Below are 15,959 nucleotides of genomic sequence, written 5' to 3'. Positions count from 1 at the left end.
ATGCGATTATTTACATATTTTCTCGCATTACGTAACGGCGGGGAAAGTTGACTTTCCCAGAAAATTTACAGCTTGGTGGTTTTAAAATAATGTTTACTTGCCTAAATACTGTCTAAGAACATTAAATTAGCTAATAAGAGCTACAAAAACGATTAAAAAAACTGAAATTATAGTGATTATTTACATTTCACTTCTAAAGTCATAGTCATAGAAGGGGCCTTCTGCAGCAATTTACAGCTTTTACAAGTCACTGATTCATTAAAGTAATGAAGTCTATAGAAACAGAAAATAGCCAGTTGAAGTTTGGAAAGAGTTTCCTGTAGTTTGTTTTGAGCCAATTGTGCTTGTGATATCAAAAAACTATAAACTTTTCCAAAATTAATCATTTATTTGAAAAAAACTGTAGTATAGTAGTAACGAATAAAACTTAAGATCATAAATGACGTCATAAATGCAAGAAAACAGAATATCTTCCCACACGTACAGTGGTTGGCAAATTGCCTTTGTAATGCAACCTTTGAACTTTCACCAAACAATTGCTGTTGTCATAAGTTTTAACATCTTTGTGGTAGCTAAAGTGTAATATTTAATAAATTACTTTCTGAAAAAAAGCAAAAATGTTTGAAAAGCTACACCTACTTGATAAGTACAAAGCAGACGAATCCTTGTATCGATTATTATTAGTCACTTAGATCATAAATGACATTATAAATGTAACAATTCCGAATATATTTCCCATCCTCCTAAGTGGATAGCAAATTGCCTTTGTAACTTGACACTCAAAGAAGATTCAATTAAAACAAGATTTTTACAGCTGCAAAAATAAATAATGTATTATATATATATTTTAATTACAGTAGTGGCCAAAAGTAGAGCTACCTTTGACATGTGTTTTAAAAACGCGACCTCTATTTTGTTTACCACCTACTACATAATTAATATTGTGATAGTTGAAAAGAGCACAAAAACGAGTCAAAATATTCAATTGAATCAGCAGATTTTATTTTGAATCTGATTTACAAAAGAAAAAAATGAAGTTTTTATATTTTACACTATGACAAAAGCAAAGCTACCAAAGTATGCAAATTTGTCCAGTATTTTTAGGACAAAATATTAGTATTTTGTGGCATAACTAGAGCTTCTGATCACTGCATCACATCTACGTTCCATCAAAATATAAAAAACTTTGTTTTTTGTTTTGTAAATCAGATTTAAAATACAATCTGTGTGATTCAATTGAGTATTTTGACTCTTTTTTTTTGTGCTCTTTTCAACTATCACAATATTAATTATGTAGTAGGTGGTAAACAAAATAGAGATTGCATTTTTAAAACATGTTAAGGGTATCTCTACTTTTGGCCACTGCTGTATATGTGCTACGTATACTTTTTGGTAAATTCACGTTCCTAACACAAATTTGATGATTTCCTAATCCATCGTATTCCTCACTATGATGACCAGGTTAAAATAAAATATAGCTCCCAGCATGTACAGTACTTCTGAATAGTGGATACCTCTAAATAGAGGACAAACTTTTCAGTCTCAACAGTGTCTGCTATTTGGAGATTATACTGTAATAATCTGAAGGAATATGTAAAGTATATATTCTCTCAGATCACTATATATCTGAGGGAATATATACTTTCCTTCGCATACATAGTAAGATATTACTATATTGCCTTAGATATATACTTTAGATATAAGTTCTGTAAAAAAAAATAAACATTCTTTTTTTTTTTAATTTTTAAAGTTTTCAAGTTAAAAGTTCCTTTATTTTTAATGAATGAGAACCAAGAGAACCTTAGCCAAAAATGCATATTCTACTATACAAGTGCATATTACATATATCAACAACATATTCATTATATAAAATTTAGTGTTGAAATAGAAATCAACATTTACAGTGGAACCTTACTTAACAAGCATAATTCGTTCCATAATCTTACTTGTAATGCAAAACACTCGTCAAGCGAAACAGTTTTTCTCGTGTAAATTAATGTAAAATATGATAATGCGTTCCATGCTGAAAAAAATACTCAAATATTTTATTTATAATGTTTATTCAAAGAAAATTATACAATATACATTGTTAAGGAGTGTGAACATTCTTCATCTTTTCTTTTAGCACGAAATGAACCAACCAAATTTGATTTTTTCAGAAAACAAAAAAAATCACAAATAATACATCTGATAAACACACCAAATGATATGCCAAATTCTTGGGCTATGTAAAGGCTATAATTAAATATTAGAAATTAATTAATTTGGCTAGCGGTAGGCAGTTATGCTGCCATCTCGTATTAAATTTAATAATTATAAATAATTAATTCTTAATTTAGACATTTCTGGAATTGGTCATTCAATTTAATATGAGATAACAGCCTACCTTTAGCCAAATTAATTAATTTCTACTATTTGTAGCCTTTACATAGCCCAAGAATTTGGCATGTTTATTATATAATGAGCTATATAATAAACATGTTGATGTTCATACGTAATGTGTGTGAACACGTTTGAAAAAATGTATGATCGCAAGTGACACTAAGATGCTAGCGGAACAAGTGCTAAACACAGATTGATGGAGTATGTGCACAATCCAGAACTTCCTCTCTCCTCGTCACTCATTATGCGAAACATCGCTCATTAAGCGAATCATTTTTTTACAATTTATTTTGCTCGTTAAGCAAGGTTTCACTGTACTCGATTTCAAAGTTTCGGTATACATTTTTTATGAACAACTTCTCTTTGTAGGTTAATTGGCCATAAAAATGAAAAACTTTTCTTTAAAAACAATGAGAAAATAATCCAATTAAAAACAAAAGTTTCAAAATTAGAACTGGTGATGCCACAGTTGTTTTTCATTTTCCATCTTTACAACTTGGAGACTATAGAACTTATATACACTAGAAGCACCATCATTTTAAAAATTGTTTTTAATTGGATTATTTTTGTATTGTTTTTAAAGTGGTGTTTTTAATTTTGAAAGCCAAGTAGCTTGCAAGGAATGGTCAGCCATCAAAAATGTATTTTGGAATTTTGAAACCAAATAAATGGTGTTTCCTGTTTCAACAGACTGTCTATAATTTTAGTGTTTTAAACTTAATTACCATCCAGTGTCATTCTACAAGAATATTTCAGTTTATATACTGCAAGATGAAAATAATTTTATAATTTTTATATATAAGTAGATACATTATGTACAGTACATACCTGGTGTGTGTAAAAAGTTTGATGAATGTTAGGATATCTACATAAACAAACATCACAAAACCTGATAAATTTGTAAAGCCAAATAACCTCCAGATTACATCAGGCTTTACCATGATTATATTTAATTAATTACTAAATACAGTAAGACCTTGCTTAACGCGTGGGTTTCTAGATGACAAAGCGCTAAATGAAACAGCATTAAATGGGGTCATTTTAACATAGAGTAAATAGGGAAAGGGGAACACGCGAACAAAAATAAACAAATTTTACTTTAATTTTAAGTTATTTTTATATTAGTTTGCACAATAAACATACGCGCAGAGAAATGTAAAGTTCATTTTTTGTGATGAAGGTCCTAACTTTTCTGAAATTTTTGTTTTTTGCAATAAAGTCATGTAGTATCATTTGTCATTTGTTTTTTCCTTAAGCAAATGTTGGTAGCAGAAGATTGCATCCAGAACACCTCGTTTTGCTTTTGCACTCCTTTCGAAATCTGAACCGTTTGCTACAATTTGATAAATGATTTCAGTTATGGTTACCAAACTTTTACTAAGAAAATTTGTAGCAAGTTCTTTGAGTTCTTCATTTTCGGAATCACAATTTTCCAGTTTTACGTGAATTCCTTGTTCTTCCAGTTCTTGAAGGTCATCATTGGTAAGACTCTTACCAGAAACCTGCAGTAACTCTCAATATCCTGCTCGTCTACATCTAGTCGCTTAGGTTGACAATTTGGTCGACCTAACGATACAGCGATAGGCTCTTCTCGTTGAGAATTCTTGGATACCTCAGCCATAACTTCTTCCATGCTCAGTTCATGTATTTATCAATTAATTCTTGTCAAGCAAAGTTGATATTTCCTATGGCATCCATGATGATATATTTTTTCCAAAATTGCACAAAACAAACATAGATTTAAGGGAAGTACAGTGCTATAACAATTTGCCACCTTTTGCTGATTGGTTTGTGTTCGTAAATAATTATATATGAATCTATGAAATGCCGCTATAATTTGAATCGGTGTAAATTTTGAACTTTTTTCTAAGGCTTCGCAGACTGCATTATACCAAATCAGCATTAATTGGGGTCTTACTGTACTTTGTTACTAGTAGGAGGTGTTGGGCACTATTTCTTATTAAATTTAATAATTATAATTAAATTAATATTTATTAAATAATTTAGAATATTTTGGAAGAAAAGAATCAGTCCAGAGCGGGACTTGAACCCACAACTCCTGCTTACTGTGCAGATGTGTTGCCAGTTATGCTATCCAAGCCTCCAGTTTGATTTCCTCATGTGGGTTTGAGTCCCACTCTGGGCTGATTCTTTTCTTCCATAATATTCTAAATTATTTAATAAATATTAATTTAATTATAATTATTAAATTTAATAAGAGATGGTGACTAATACTGCCTTTTAGTGATAAAATATTTAGTAATTAATTAAATATAATTGCAGGAAAGTAGCCTAATATTGGTGGTGATTTAGCTTTGTTAGGCTATCTCAAATGCAATGCATGCAACAAGTTTGAGCATGTGCATATGGATGTGCGGGGACATGTCTATAAGTACTGCCTATTGTGTAATACGTGTGGCTGCATCTAGGCTTTCATTGCAGTCATTTGAGCACAGTCTGCATGAGAGGTCTGCATCAAAGAATAACGGAACAACAGTCAATGTGAAGTTCTGCTTCAAATTGTGAAAAATGGCAATGGAAGCACATGAAATGTTGACAAAAGTGAACGGAAACGGTTCTGTGGCCAGAAAATGTCTGTATGACTGATTTAAACACTTTTGTAATGGTAAGGAATCAGAAGATGAACTGAATTTGGATTGGCTGTTTTTGGACAAAGAATTATCATTGTTGTTCAATAAAAAGTTACCTTTATACTGCAAGCAATTTCGACAAAGTTATGTTCGTCATCCTCAGGCGAATAAGAAAAGAGCAAATTTGAAAGTGGCACGTGCCGAGCGTTCCAAGCAGATAACGGAAGAGTTTTGTTGGCAAATTTTTAAAGATAAATTTTTAGCGTTTGGTAACTTCGTCGGTTTGAAAGAGATTTAAATCGGCGCGACTGACGGCGCGTGCGTTGAAAAGCAAACGCACTAAGTATGCGACTGTCGGCATGTTTGGGTGTTTAGGCGCTTGTAAAGAGTAACCCATATTTCGGGCAAGTCCAGGGTGGAGATGTTGCATGCATCTGATGTTATTGTGAGGATCGCTTCCCAGATGAATGTAATCTTTCTATTGTTGCAACTTTTTAGGAGCGCTGTTTCTGACCATAGCAGAGTGTAACCTTGTTGCAGAACTTTTCTGGCCAGCTCTGTTGTTTGTCTTCCTTTATTTATATCTTCCTGGTGTTCCGCAATATGGCAGGCGAGCATTCTTGTTGTTGCCCCTATATACATAAATAACGACTAACCCATTACAAAGCTATATATCCACAAGAGCCAAATTATCGGGCTAGAGTTGGCTATAATAAATAAATAATTAATAAGACAATTTGGCACTAGAGCTTGGCGTTAGGCACCATCTCTTACTAAACTTAATAATTATAATTAAATTAAATAAATAATTTTAATAATTTGGAACTGGAGGAAAAGAAATCGGCCCGAAGCGGGACTCGAACCTGCAACTTCTGCTATCCATGCAGACACGTTACCAGTTACGCTACCCGGACCTTCAGTCCGATCGCCTCCTCCAGTATAATAAGCTAACACGACGACCATCGAAGGTCATTACAATGCCGGCTGGGGACACATCAAGTGCCCATGTCCTCCCAAAGCACTCAACCGGCCATCGCAACCCCGGCAAGGCGTATAAATATAAATAAATAACGACTAACTCGTTACAAAGCTATACATCCATGGAGGAGGCGATCGGACTGAAGGTCCGGGTAGCGTAACTGGTAACGTGTCTGCACGGATAGCAGAAGTTGCGGGTTCGAGTCCCGCTTCGGGCCGATTTCTTTTCCTCTAGTTCCAAATTATTAAAATTATTTATTTAATTTAATTATAATTATTAAGTTTAGTAAGAGATGGCACCTAACGCCAAGCTCTAGTGCCAAATTGTCTTATTAATTATTTATTTATTATAGCCAACTCTAGCCCGATAATTCGGCTCTTGTGGATGTATAGCCCCTATATACTTCTCTATTGCTCCTGTTGTTGGATTTTCTAGTGGCACTGCTTAAACCCCTGATTTTTCTAATGCGCTGATTATGTCTTGGTCGTTGCATATGCTTCTGTGTAGGTTGGGTAGAGGGGTTAAGGGAAGCACAAAGCCGTACCGCCGGAATATACGGCTAATGAGTAGGGATCGTGCTCCTAGATACGGCAATGCTGACGGTACTATTGACATTTCTTTTTTGTTGTGTAGCATAGTAAAAAGTTAAAACAATGGGATCGGTAATATTTTAAAATTATTTGTAAAAATTCTAAAAATAAAGATTATTCTCAGATTAAAAGAACGAGTAAGAAACTAATGTTTTTTAACCGATTTCGAGTGATTTATGTTAGCAAACAGTGATTAACTAAAAAGAAATACTATACTTTAACCATACCCAATTCTCGTTGTTTATTAGGTTTAAAAACATCCAAATGCATTTCACTATTGTATCCTCATCAGTGGATATTCCAACATCAAACAACTAACTCACTTTATACTGGTTATTCGTTCCCAGCATGCATCGACATTCATACCGACATTTTGGTTTATCAAATTTGCATATTCAGTAATACAAAAATGTTCTATAACTCTTCTTTTAAACCAGTTTTCTTCTTTATACAATATTTTTACATTATTCCTATCAATATTACAATGACAATTACTGCAATGTTGATACCAAGGTGACTCCTGTCGTTTTAGGCGAATCGCTGCCTCGTGCTGAAATCGGTTAAAAAAGAGTAGTTTCTTACTCATTTTTTTAATCTGAGAATAATCTATTTATTTTTAGAATTTTTACAAATAATGGAATCATCATATTAAAAATAAATTCAAAATGGAGAAAACTCTAACAATATCATACACTAATCAGGTTAGTCAAAACATTAAACTGGTAATGGAAAACAAAAAGGTTGGTGTATGATGTTGATAGAATAATGCTTAAGGAATTTGTTCCTATTAGTCAAACTGTGTCTGTTGCATTTGACTCAGAAATTTTGAAACATTTGTTGCAGCACATCTGGTGTGTATGGTCAGAATCCTGTATGATTGGAAAGTGGGTTTTGCTGCATGACATGTCAGATTACCAGCATGCTGTGCAATCCTTGTGTGCCAGTACATGGCTCAGTATGGTGTGACTTTTTGAATCATTTACAATATTCTCTGATCTTGCATCTGTAGACTACTTTTTGTTTCCTTGCCAAAAAGAGATGGTTAAGGACTACGTTTTGCTGATATCTCTGCAAGCCATGTGACAACAGTACTCAAAGAAGACTTTTTCAACTATTTCCAGAAGTTTTATGAATATTATCAAAAGTATGTTTTCTCTCAACTTGGAGAGTACTTTGAAGGTCAATAAAAGTAATTCCTGTGTATCTTCTGATTTATTGTTTTTATTCTGACATTCACCAAGCATTTTAGAAACACTAGGTATACTATATATGCATACGCATCTATTAGCTTTTCTTTTGTAGCTTTATTTAATAAAAATTGAAAAAGTTTAATGCTAGTTATGTAAATAGTAATCTTAATGATTTACTTTATTTTTTAGCCCTTGTTTAAGATCGACTTCAGTTCAGACAGATGTCGACGTCAATGGATCGAATAAGTCGGAAGAGAAAACAAACTTCAAAGATGTTGTTCTCGATTTTGGATTAGGAGAAAAACCATGTTTTGCCGATATGGATTTAATACATAACAATGAGATTATTGAAAATAAATTAATAAATTGTGAAAAGAAAGGTTCAATTCCAATTATACAGGGAAATTTAAATGAAAAACCAGTTTCGCTTGACGTTAAAGAGTCTTTGTTTTCTTCTGTCACTGTCAAACCTGCAAAAATTGAAAATGATATCTCAATTATTAATAAAGAAAATATAATTCAAAACAATTTGATATCCAAAAGTATTGAAAATGTTGTTTCGGTTTGCGAATCTTTGGCATCGGCCGACGAAACGAAAAATAATTATCCCGATAACAAGAATCTCTTGTTATTGTCTAAAGAGGATAATATGCATAAAACTGATAGTAAACAGAATGTATTAAATACTGCTGAAAAATTTGAAAATATTCAGTCAAAAGGAAATGAAAAAAAAGATCAATCTGTGTCAAATACATTTCATGTAACTTCTGGAAGAACAATGAACTCTGAAAAAACAATTTTTAATGTTTCTGTTCCTGAAAAGACAACTGGTAAGGTAACTGGAAATAAAGGAATATCTTCACCTCAAGGAATAGTACCTACTTCCATTGGAACTGTTCAAAAAAATATAAGAACTTCCCCAACTAATATTGATAATAAAAGAAAGTCAGATACAATAGTTAAAAATAAAAAGTGCGAAACTGGAAAATTACAAGATACAAAAACTAAAATTGGAATTAATTCTTTGTTAGTTCAGTCTAACAAGAAAGCAGACATTTCGTCAGGTAACACCCAACCTTCCGGGAAACTTCTAATCAAAAATGAAAATCTCAACAGTTCGTCGTCATCACTTAGCAGTACTTCCAGTGGCAAAAGTTGGGCAGATAAAGTAAAAGGATCTCTCCAAGAATTAAATATCCCAATAACAAAATTCACAGAAGAAAAAAATAAGGATGAAGGTAATTAACAGATAATTTATTAAGTGTATAATTTTTATTTTTTTTTACAAAATTTAATATTAATATTTTATTTTAAAATAATTAGATGATTCTGACGGTTGGGAGACTGTTCGAATAAAAAACAGATCGAAAAATTTTTTGTCAAAGAAAGTTTCTCAACCTCTTCAAGCAAAATCCTATCCAGATATTCATAAGAAGCAAGCTAAGGAGCAATATGGCAGTATGCAATCACTGAAATCAACAAAAAGGTTTGTCAAAACATCAAATTCCATTACAGATGTAAATAATCAACAAATGAAAAGAAAAGTGTCTAATATAAAAGGTGAGCCTTTGAAAAATAACAATAACAATTCAAAAAGTTGTTGGAGGAAAGGAAATTTATTCACCAATACAAGAGATACGAACGGAAAGAAGACAGAAGGAAATAGACAAACTAATTCTTTGAAAACTGATAAAAATTCAAAATTTACACTATGCAGGAGTAAAACTGATATTAAAGAAAATTTTAAAACTTCAAGAGAAAAAACTAATCTTGCAATTAAACTTTCAAATACAAATGCTAAAAAATCAAAAAGTGAAATTTTACTTCTAAATGTTAATAAAAGTGAAGCATATGCTGAAAAAGATAAAAATAATTTGAAAAATTATTTACTTTCCATGCACGATAAAAAAGAAGAAAATATAAATGTTAAAAATGTCGAAGATGAAAAAATTCAAAATACTTTTGAAAAAAACGAAAGTAAAAGTTCCGAAACTTTCAGAAAAATCGAAATTGAAATATCTAGTGATTTGTCGGATTCTGATACTTCCAACAATTTTGATAACAACATTGACAGTTTAAACTTTAATCTGAGCCTCAATAAGACTAAAAAGGACGGTGTGGTCGAACAAGATTCGGATGAAGATTTACAAATAGGATACGAACAAGAAGTTAGTAAATAATTTCCTTTTCTAAACTATAAGAACTTGATTAATTATGTAATTTTTACTTTTAATGCTAATGTAGTACATTACTCAGCCTTCAGGTTGAAACTTGCATTTATTTCTATCATTCCCTGCTTACAAACAACCCCATGAGTTGATTTGGAAGGCAGCAGTTTGATGTGAAACTCTGCCTTTGATCTGATGATGAGAAGTCATTTGTCTCAAAAAATGCTTTATTGGCATTAAAGACTGACTTTGAACATATATAATATGGTGATTTTAACATATCTTGGTCTCTCTGCTGAGTTATTTTATTTACTTTTAAACATGCTAGTGCACCTCTTCAGTAAATTACAGGACAACAAAGTGTAAAACTTACTACGTTGTAACAAAATCAGATTGCATAATGCATCAATTAATAGCGCTTTAGACAATAGCTTTGGAAGCTAATAGTTAGGGGCATCTGGGATCCAGGAGATTAAAGTTCACTTTTTAAAAAGATATAATTTGGAAACTGATAAGAAAAATTGTCTTATTTAACACAGAGACTTCTGTAGTAATGGAATTTTATTTGAAACAAAAAAAAATAGTTATGAAAATATCTGCTAGGATGGTAAATGACACTGCAACACTGTAATAGATAACTCAAGACCTCTCAAAACTTGTGATCACACATGGTACACTGCGGTTGTGCAACAACATGGTTGATACGCTGGTGTCTGAAACTGTGTACTGTGATTGAACATGTGATTTAGCAATTCGGCATGTTGCCAACAACAAAGGCCAGTATATTGAACATGCTGTTGTTTAATCAAACAGTGCATCATGTGTATTGTGAGTTATCCACTAAGGTGTTGCATGTCATTGTCCATCCTGGAGGACAGTTTTGTAACTACTTGTTTTTGTTTCAAATAAAATTCCATCATCACAAAATTTCTATGTGAAATATGATGTCATTCAGCTGATTAGTTCCCAAGTTATTCTTTTGAAACATGAACTCTACAAACAACTTGTATATGCCTTACATTAATACAAAAATGAAGTTTAAACTAGCATAAAACTTAACAAATATGTGAAAATTGCAAAAAAGGTATGTACATGAGTTGTTTGCAAAGTATGTAGCAGCTAGAAAGTAATTTTATTTTTCATTATAATCTCCTGCTAACTCAACACACTTTTTCCAACAGTACTCCAAAGCAGTGATTCTCTCTTAATATGTTGATGAATCCTCAAAATAGCTATTTACCACAGCTATTACCTTGGAATTGGACAAAGATTACTCTCCTGGGCCATTCTTAAGGTTAGAGAACAAAACAAAAAAAATCAGTGTCAAATCTAGGAAATAGGACAAATGAGGCAGTAATTCAAAATCCAGTTTATGAATTTTGGCCATGGCAATCACAGATGTGTGCTGGTGCATTGACCTAGTGGAAAAGCACTTTTGTTTTTGTCAAATGAGACTTTTTCTTTGATTTTGTCAAATGGCTGTCGGGATGGATTGGTACAGGGTGTGCAAAAATTATTAGATGATTTTTTTACGCTGTAGGTGGGTTGGAAATATCTCATGGATTGTAGAATTTCTGTCAGCCACACACTGATGGAGAAAATGGCTACATTACAAACTGACTGTAGTTGTGTCCTGGAATATGTGCAAAGTAGTAGTGTTTTAGCAGGTTAATGATTATTCCAATTAGTGATGGTACAATATCAAAATTTCTCCCAATTCCAATACAATTCCTGATTCTGATGCAGTTGCTGATTCCGATTCTTTTGAATATTTTCTAAAGTTTATTTTAGTTTAGAAAAATTAGATTTACAGTATGAGCGTGGTCCATTCATTAATTAATAAACATTGAGCTTAAGAATGGAAAATGTTTGGGAAATTTGGAATCATTTTTTGAAAGAAACCTGAAAATTCTCCATTTACATGTGGATATGCATGCTTTATTGTGTACTGCAAAATAATTTTGTAATCTTATTTCAGATACAGTTAATATTACACTACTCCCAATGAAATTAAGGCTATTTTCTTTTTATTCAAAGAATTATTCTATTGTGTCATCTAGGGCCACCATCTTTGGAAACTGCTTCATTGGCCATCATTAGGAAGGGTGAAGTAAATGAGAAGATTCACTTTATTTTTAATATTTCTTGCAATTGGTATTCTCCGTAAAATCATTATTCCATTGTATTTAACACTAAATGGTGTTTGTAAATGATGCAACAAGCAGAACAAATGCCATTATCACCAGTTAGCCAAATTTTGAATTCATTCGCTCGAGCCAGGTTTTCCTAAATATATAATTGTATGAACTTTTTTCAAGGTAAAGAAGAATCAAATGAATAACTAGACTGATTCATCTTGAAAAAATCCAGCAACAAGCTGCTTAACATTTCCAGCAACATTTGGTGGTGCCATCTGCTATGATAGCTTATTAAAAATCTTTATATTTTTAATTATTATCAAATGGCTAAAAGCTTAAGTTTTGAGGGTAGGGATAGGTTTTATAAAAAAAATTGTAAATGCTAATAACAAGTAAAATTGTCATTAAGTCTGATCCTACTGAAGATACACACAAACCTCTTTATCACCCATCCCATTGACCTTTAACCACCAAAATTTAATAGCATCAATCCTCCTAATAAACAAACCTCCCTGCAAAATTTCAGAAATTTGCACCAAAAAGCATAGGAGTTATTAAGCTTGAAAGACGGTGAACAAAATCATTCCCTCCACACCCATACCATGTACGTACGAAAAAAAACCCCTAAATATTTTTAAATTTCTCAAAGTTTCAAGATTCCCTGAGTCCAAAAATGTAAAAATCTTGGGGGCCATTTTTTGACCAATTGCCATACTTTCCCTCCGTTATATGTAAGAAGAGCTGGAAAAGTAAAATCCATTTTTAAACTCAAAAAGGCAGTACATTTAGCGAAAACAATTATTTTTTACTCAGAATGGTGCAAATTGAGTTTGAAAATTTAATGTATTACAGCATCACTTGTGAATCATAACAAAAGCATTCATAATTATAATGGAAAAGTCGTTTTATCATTAAAAAACACTTCTATATAGGCTGAAACTAATTTAGTTTGAACAACACTTTAAATATTTTAGTAACACTTTATTTAAAAGAACCTTTTCCACATCTCATAGATCTGCATCAAGTTTAACGAGAAGATTTGAACTGTTTAAGAAGACAGTTTGAATCTTCTTGTTGAACTTGATGCAGACCTATGAAAAGGGGTCAAAAATGCTGTTTAAATAAATTAAAGTGTTGCTGAAAAAAGTATTTAAGGTGTTGTTCAAACATTTTATCATTATAAGTAAACATACTAAATATTAGAAACAACTTTATATAATATTTTTTGAATTAAAATACAGTTTTCTTTATATTTTAAATATTAACACTGCCAACACTTAAATATTTTTGTCAACCTTAATGTGCCAGCCTCAATGTGAAATTGCCACTCGAGCCGACCCAATACCGGCCGTGTGGCAAACTAACGTCACCCCGTCTCTCCTCAAATGGGACAGTTAGTACTGACTAAATGCCGTCTCTCGTCACTCTGACTATGCAGAAGAAAAGTCCATTGTGACGATCGTCACCTCATACATTGCTATGGCATACTCTCTTATTTGGCAACATGAATGTTTCCAATAAACTAATACTTAACTGTTAATATCGTGATTTAAAAAATTTTTTAATCTTCGACCGAAACAAATAATTAATTTTCTTGTTAAATGTGAAAGAAGCATTTTAAGAATCAGAAATTGTGACGAGATTTGTTGATTTCAATACCCAGAAACTTTTAAATTTTTTTTTATTCCCAATTCCAATTAATCATCTCATGTCTAATTCCAGTGGCAATTTGAATGTTGCCAACTGATGGTCAGTGGACACCGATGACCCATGAAAATATTTTGCTGGTCTGTGGGGAAATTTGCAAGTGAATTGATTCATGGTTATGTGAAGTATTACAAAAGAAATATAAAATGCTCAGTTGCTTTTTTCACTCATTGGGGTTTTTTTTTTAATCTAAGATCAAACATGAAAATTGCTGTCAATAAATAATGTTTCCAGTGCAATTGTTCTTTGTAGAAAAGAGCCAAGAAGCCATAAACTTATTTCAAACAAGCAGCAACAAAGTTCACACTAATTTGTCATAATTAAACATGTGAATTTCACATTAATAAAGTAAAATGGAACTTTTATGATTGTCATTCTATACATGTTTGTATAGTTAAAAAAATTTATGATAGTGGTCCGCGAGATTCAAAATTTGGAAAATGTATGTGTTACATTTTCTGTGAGTTGGAAAGTTAGGAAGATATTGATTTATTCAAAATTTAAGGAAAATTGACTTTTGGAACAAAATTTTAAGAGGATTAAATTTATCTTTCAAGTAAGAATACTTTCCTTCTTTCTTATTTTTAAAATAGAAGTGTATAATTGTTTTAATATTCTAATATGAATATTAGTAAGAAATGTCTTATGGAAAAATGTGTGTAAATTTAAAAAAATGAGTAATAAATTTCTATTAGAAGGAATTTATTATGCAATTATATAAATCAAACACTATAATATAATATAATAGAAGGGTTAGAAGTATGAAATAATATAATTATAAATGTATTATTTTTATCATCATTGACAATATTGCTTATGATTAAGGTCTTGGTTGGATTGGCTTTAAAGAAAAACTAAAATGTCTGAAATAATTATATAAACTGCCCTTTAAATGTTTTTATATTACTATGTTTTAATGATATACTTACAACTGAAAATTATTTAGGTAACAGTTCAAGAAGGAATAAATGCCTCTGAAAATGTAGAATGGGATGAAACTGCTGCTAGAGAAGAAGGTAATTTATTTTATTAATTATAATATGTAAATTACTTATTCAAATATTCAGACTTGGATACTCTTTCGTAATCAGTTTGCTGTAAATTTTCTAATTACTGTACTTTTATTTTATTTTTAACTACTTGAAAATCTTACACACACAACAAAACTCCCCAATAAAACTGTTACGGTAGAGTGTCAATTTTGGATAACTGACCACTTTGTAGGAAAGAATAAAAAGATAAATACTTCAAATAAAGTGAAAATATCAATTTTACTTTTAGTACATACATACTCTGACATTGGCCATACACAAGGTGTTTAGCTGGCAGAAAAGAGGGTAAGGGAAAGGGGGAGGCAGGAGGGGAGATAGACAGTAGAGAAAAGTAGGATCACTCTACATATGACTACTGTACCCTCTACATTTGATGTTGAGGTGCAGATGTTTGGCTGCAATGCCATAGTCCCCCGAAGGGTCTAAAAGAAAACCCGAGTTTAGTGAACACCAATAATTGAGTGCCGCTGTCACGAATAGCTAAGTGTAGAAGTTAGTGCCAAGTGCAGTTAATAGGAAGACTTATATCTACTTAATACTAATAAAACTGAATGTGAGTGCAAATCTTAATACTGTTAACAGCTAGACAGACAGTGTGAAAACAAACAAACTCAACGACAAACTAGACAAGACGAACAGACTGATGGAAGATAAACAAGCAAGATTCCAATTTTTTTTTTAAACGTTAACTTACTAACTAACCTAACCTACCATAACCCAGGATGAACCTAACCGGATGACTAAAGCTAACAAACCCTAATCTAATCTATCCTAACCTAACCAGAAACCAAGCTAAGCATCCCTAATCTAACTTACAACTAGGACTAACTTAAACTAACAAATTTAGACTGAAAAGAAGACAAAAAATAAGAATTAAAATACCAAGTTGAAAGGTAGCTATATACCGACGGTTGAAACAAAGCAAGGGAAAGCTAATTGCCATCCGTGCCCCCGAAGCGAGTGCTCTCGAGAGCCCCACTAAAGGGATGTGAATGCGAGTAGATGATGGAACATTGTACGTGTGTGAATGAGTTGGTGTGGACTGCAAGGCCAGTTGTACCCTTCAAGAATAGCAGCTCTCATTAAACTATCCCTAATGTAATTCTACCTATTGCAACAAAAAACTAAGTGAAATGGTGTTTGGTCCTCCTGAATACCACAA

At 32.0% G+C, this 15,959-nt stretch overlaps 1 protein-coding gene across 3 annotated transcripts in view; it reads left to right on the top strand.

Moving 5' to 3' along the window:
* ssp3 (short spindle 3) overlaps positions 1-15,959 on the top strand; it is a 158,785-nt gene that overhangs the window by 19,259 nt on the left and 123,567 nt on the right. For all 3 annotated transcript variants that reach the window (XR_010883102.1, XM_067289124.1, XM_067289125.1), the window contains exons 5-7: positions 7,922-8,970; positions 9,056-9,900; positions 14,692-14,761. Coding sequence is in view for 2 of the 3 variants with exons in the window: in XM_067289124.1 (XP_067145225.1) it covers positions 7,922-8,970; positions 9,056-9,900; positions 14,692-14,761 (1,964 nt within the window). In the remaining variant the exon portion in view is untranslated. The remainder of the gene's footprint in view (positions 1-7,921; positions 8,971-9,055; positions 9,901-14,691; positions 14,762-15,959) is intronic.

Source organism: Centruroides vittatus, unplaced genomic scaffold (genome assembly GCF_030686945.1).
Source record: "Centruroides vittatus isolate TY-2023 unplaced genomic scaffold, ASM3068694v2 contig_134, whole genome shotgun sequence".
Taxonomy (NCBI): Eukaryota; Metazoa; Arthropoda; class Arachnida; order Scorpiones; family Buthidae; genus Centruroides; species Centruroides vittatus.
This window is presented reverse-complemented; position numbering and strand designations above follow the sequence as displayed.